The 4,616-nt window shown below is 59.8% G+C and overlaps 1 protein-coding gene across 1 annotated transcript; it reads right to left on the bottom strand.

Moving 5' to 3' along the window:
- Positions 1-646: 646 nt before the first annotated feature.
- On the bottom strand, positions 647-3,025 carry LOC106695160 (secretoglobin family 1D member 2-like). The gene is made up of 3 exons (XM_014448726.2): positions 2,895-3,025; positions 1,125-1,312; positions 647-784 (listed from the first exon to the last, which is right to left on the bottom strand). The coding sequence occupies exons 1-3, from the start codon at positions 2,947-2,949 to the stop codon at positions 746-748; spliced, it is 282 nt and encodes a 93-aa protein (XP_014304212.1). The 5' UTR covers positions 2,950-3,025; the 3' UTR covers positions 647-745.
- Positions 3,026-4,616: the final 1,591 nt, after the last annotated feature.

The following is a 4,616-nucleotide window of genomic DNA, read 5'->3' as shown; positions in this document are numbered from 1 at the left end:
TCCCTTTCTTCTCTATGGGGACTTTGCAGCTGTGATAAAGGTACGGATTCTGAGTGGGGGCGACAACCCTGGATTTCCTGGGCCTGCTCTCTGCCATCCCACATGTGGGGGAGGAGGAGGCAGAGGTTTCACAGGAAGGAGGGGCAATGGCAGCTCCGTTGGGCCCTGGAGCCCATGCAGCCAGACAAGGACTGCATCCGCCTCCCAGCGGGAAGCCGCCAGGAAGAGCTTCCCCCTGGACTTGCACAGCCAGCAGGGCCTCCGCACCCTGGGGTCTGGGCAGAGAGTGACAGACCGCAGCCTCCTGTCCTGGCCCCTGGGACAGACTCCCCTGACCACAGTGAGCAGCGGGCCTGGCAGCAGCCGCTGGAAAGGAGTCTGAGCTCTCATGTGTGTGGCTGGCTGAGTGGGCCCCTCGGGGATGGAGGTGCGGAGCCTGCGTGGCTCATGCAGGGCCTGGGCCTGGGAGGCCTGTGCAGAGACACGGGCCGGGCCCTGACCTATGTTCCTTCTGTGATCCGTGCCCTCAGGCGCCAGGTCACTGCCCAATGGGTCAGTATGATGCACTGTTGTCACCACCCAAGGCCCCCTCATGATGCCCCCCACCCACGGCCAGAGACTGGGATAAAACAAGACAGGCGGGACGTGCAGGGCAAGTGATTTATTGAAGCAAGACGTTGAAACCTCTACATTTTCCAGGGAAGGTCAGGGCATCAGTGAAAGCAGGGGCCCTCATAGGTGAGGTTTATATAAGCTGCTTGTTACACAAGATCTTTAATAGCTCCTGAAATAGACACAGAGAGAAAGGGCCGTCAGTCCCGCTGCCCCTGGAGATGCCACGGGCACAACTTGTGCTCAAAACCAAGACACGGAAGCCATTGCAACCAGCAAAGGCCAGCGGGGCGGCGGGCAGACAGGGTGCAGGTAGGGATTCAATGGTCCCGGTGCAGGGCCAGCAGCAAACACGTCAGGGTCACCATCCACCTTTGGCCACAGGCCCCTCTCTCAGAGATGAACAGAGGGGTTGGTGCCCCCCCCACCTGTGCAGCCCAGAGCAGCACCCTCCTCCCTCCTGGCCATGCAGCTGAGCAGCAGCCTCTATGCAGAAAGGACAATGAAGTTACCACAAACTGGGCAAGTGCTACTCGGTCCCACAGGGAGAGTTTGTCTACGCATGTCTTCCCTTGCAGTGCGGCCTGTACAGCGGCAGCAGGTGCATCGAATTTTTGAATCTGGTTGTTGAAGCGCTCTTTAGGCCACAACATGAAGTTTGACATTACAGAAGTAAGCTCTGGACACACTTCTGCATTTGCTGGAGCAGAAGAATAAAAAACACAATTGATGTAGGAAAGTCACTTTCCCCCAAGAGCTGTGACCCAAGATCTAGACAGAAAACCCAGGGAATGATGGGCTCCTCCAGGGACAAGGCATCTCCCCCAAGTCCTAACTGGCGCCTGGTCACAAAGCACACAGCTGAGCCCGGATGGAGCACAGGTGACCACCCCTGGTCAGTCTTCCCTTTACCAAGTACACCCAGGCCTTCCCAAGAGTCCCCTGCTTTGCCCCAGTCACTGTCCCTGGATTTCAAAGCCTCAGCTTTGCCCCTCAGTAGAGCCACCCCTGCCTTTGTCTGGCTACTGGGGGAGGGAGCTGTTAGCCCTCAGTCTTTCCAGGGAAGGGTAGGGTCAGGTCCTGGCAGAGGGCCCAGAGGGAGACAGTAAATGCGGAGAGGAGGGAAGAATGCTACTAAGGGATGGAGGATGCCCTTGGAGGCTCAGTCTAACACTGGGATCATGTCATGGGACAGAGAGGGCTCAGGGCTAAACCAAGAAAGTCTGTGAGTGTCACACCTGACGCTGAGGCTCAGACCACGACTGGCTCTTTGGTTCCGCCCTGAGGACAGAACCCCCTGGAGGGGGCGCAGGGACGGGGCTGACTTTCCACCCAGTGGGTTGTGCTGAGACCTGCAGGAACCACTTCCGGGTCTGGATTCTCCATCCTCACCCTCAGGCCTCTGCCAGCGCCTGCAGCTGGGACTGTGCCCACAGGCCCCTCCCACCTGGGAGACAGCCACTCTGCAGGGAGGTGGAGGATCAGGTCAGAGGTCACGTGGGGAGAGAGGACCCGGTTCAGAAAGTCAGATGGAAGAGACTCCTAAGGACTTGGCTCAGCCCCGAGGGCGTGAGGATATGCCCAGCATTGCTGGCCACTGGCCACATTCACCTGGAAAAAGGGCAGTTGCGGCCCTAGCGCTCCCACTGGCTCTACACGTCCTGGCTGGGCCCTGGAGGAGGAGAAGGGGGCCTGTCGGGCCCCTGAGCGCCTCTGTGTCTCAGAGCAACGTAAACACTGGCCACTCTAAGCCTCAGGCGGCACTGCTCCTCTTGAGTGGAGCCCTCTCCTGCTGGAACATTCTCTGAGTCTGAACCTAGGAGTCCAACAGCTTGGGCTCACCTGGCACCTAGAGACCCTGGTGGAGGAGACGTCGGTGAGACAGGGCGGCCTCGGACCACTTCCTCTCCGCCATCGCCCCAGCTTCTCTCCTGGGCGCTGGGATCCAGGGAGGAGAGGCCTGGGGAGATGCAGCCTGTGTTCCAGGCCACAGCGCTGCAGGGGCAGGGACCCTGACTCACGAGAAGGTGACTCTGTCCTGCAGCTTCTGCGACACAGACCAGGCGGGAGTGGGGCCTCCCACGGGACCGCCCACACTGGCCTGTGGGGGTTTCTGTAGAAGTTCCAGAGCCCCGGGATCGGATACCCCGAGTGCTGAGCTTTGGGGACTGGTCCACAGGGCGGGAAAGGTTTGATTCTGACCGTCCCCCCACCGATGTAAGTCACCTGGACCGGAGAAGGGCCCTTCCCGGTGATGGTGTCTGAGTGGACGTGACACTCACCATCAGAGCAGCAAAGGGCCAGAGTGACCAGCAGCAGAGACAGGGCCAGCTTCATGATTCCTGCGGCTGAGCGTTCAGCTGAGCAAACAGTGAGCGCTGAGGAGCTGGACTGAGCAGCCTGGGGAGCCCAGGGCTATTTGTACCCCGTGAGCCTCACTGGTCCTGCCACAGGGGACGGGGCAGGTCACAAGGCCTGGCTTCCAGCCACCCTTCCTCACGGACGGCTGATGCCATCCATCAACGTCACAGCCCGAGGACTTGGTTAGAGCGGGACTTGCTGGCACCGGGCACGGCTCCCTCGGCACCGCCTGAGGCAGGAGGGTCACAGTGTGTGCCCTGACCGTGGAGGGGAGCCCCTGGGGTTCAGCTCCTTCAGTGCAGACAGGGTCCGCTTTGCTCTTCCCTCAGCCCAGGGCCTGGCACAGAGAAGAGGGTCAGCACATGTTCCTGCGGGAGATGCGTGACCCTGAGTGAACGAGCTCTCAGTGTGGCTGGGCTGCACCCTCAGGGTAAAGTGGTGCCCGCTGTGCCAGGGCTGCTCTGGGCAGTGGAGGGAGTAAGTCCGTGGTGTCTGCTTCCCCAGAGAAAACAGAGCCAAGAGGAGGACCACCCTCCCACTGCCACCTTCCTACTCGAGCGCCTGTGGAAAAGCCATGCACACAACTTCAGATCCATCAACGCTCACGTGTCCTGGTGACGCTTTCACTTGTCGGTTCAGAGGTGGCCCCTGTGGTCATCGGGCTCCACAGGAGAAGCACCCACAGGGCTGGTCCCCCACCTGTGCCGACCGTGGGCCGCTGCTCCATGGGGCACTGGGAGGCCGCAGGACCCTGAGACAGGCTGTGGGAAGCAGGTGACAGGGCAGCGGGCTTGAGACCATGCAGCACAGACAGGATTCTGACAGGTGTCCGGCGGGGGGACCTGTCAGACGGGAGGGAGGGACCTGGCACTGACGTTCTAGCTCAGCTGCTTGCATCTGGGTTTCTGACTCAATCCCGTCCTCTCAGTGATGCCAACCTGTTCCTCCACCTGCTCAGTCCTTTCTCTTCTTTCTCTGTTTGGAAAAGCTCACTGACCGACACCACGTGCTGGCAGGGGTGCGGGGCAGCAGTAACGTGTCCTCATTGCTGGAGGGATGCACGGGAGCACGGCCACTCGGCAGGACAGCTGGGCAGTTCCTTGTGACCTACACGCCCTCTCACCACACCCGGCCCAGCACCTGAGACCCTGGGGTCCCGGCAGCACTGGGCCGGGTGCTGACCCGTGGAGGCTCCATGTGTCTGGAAGGAAGGGGGAGGTGGGACCTCTCTCTACTTTCTCTTTGTGTTTTAATCCCACCAGGGCCATGAGAAGCACCCAGCGGGCGCCTTCTGTATGTGCTGGACGGGCATTCAGGCGGCAGCTGGTGTGGGACCTGCCCATGAATTGAACTGGCAACCCATTGGCCCACAGAGTGACGTTCCACCACTGAGATTCCCTGGCCAGGCTCTCTCTACTTTCTGCTCAAGTTTTCTGTGAACTAAAAGCTGCTGTGAAATAAAGACTAGTAAACATAGAGGCTCTCAACTTGTTGAAAACATTCTCTTCCAACCAGGGGGAAAGCATATAAAAAGCAATCAATAAATTGGTCGTAATCCTATAAAATATAGAGCTAATATGCGGATCCTTGTCATGCCCTCCCACCCTCGTGCCCGGGAAGGGGGACCTGAGGCCGGACCACAG

This window comes from Myotis lucifugus, unplaced genomic scaffold (assembly GCF_000147115.1).
Source record: "Myotis lucifugus unplaced genomic scaffold, Myoluc2.0 scaffold_906, whole genome shotgun sequence".
NCBI classification, from domain to species: Eukaryota; Metazoa; Chordata; class Mammalia; order Chiroptera; family Vespertilionidae; genus Myotis; species Myotis lucifugus.
The sequence above is the reverse complement of the archived record's forward strand: the minus strand, read 5'-3'. Positions and strand labels throughout refer to the sequence as shown.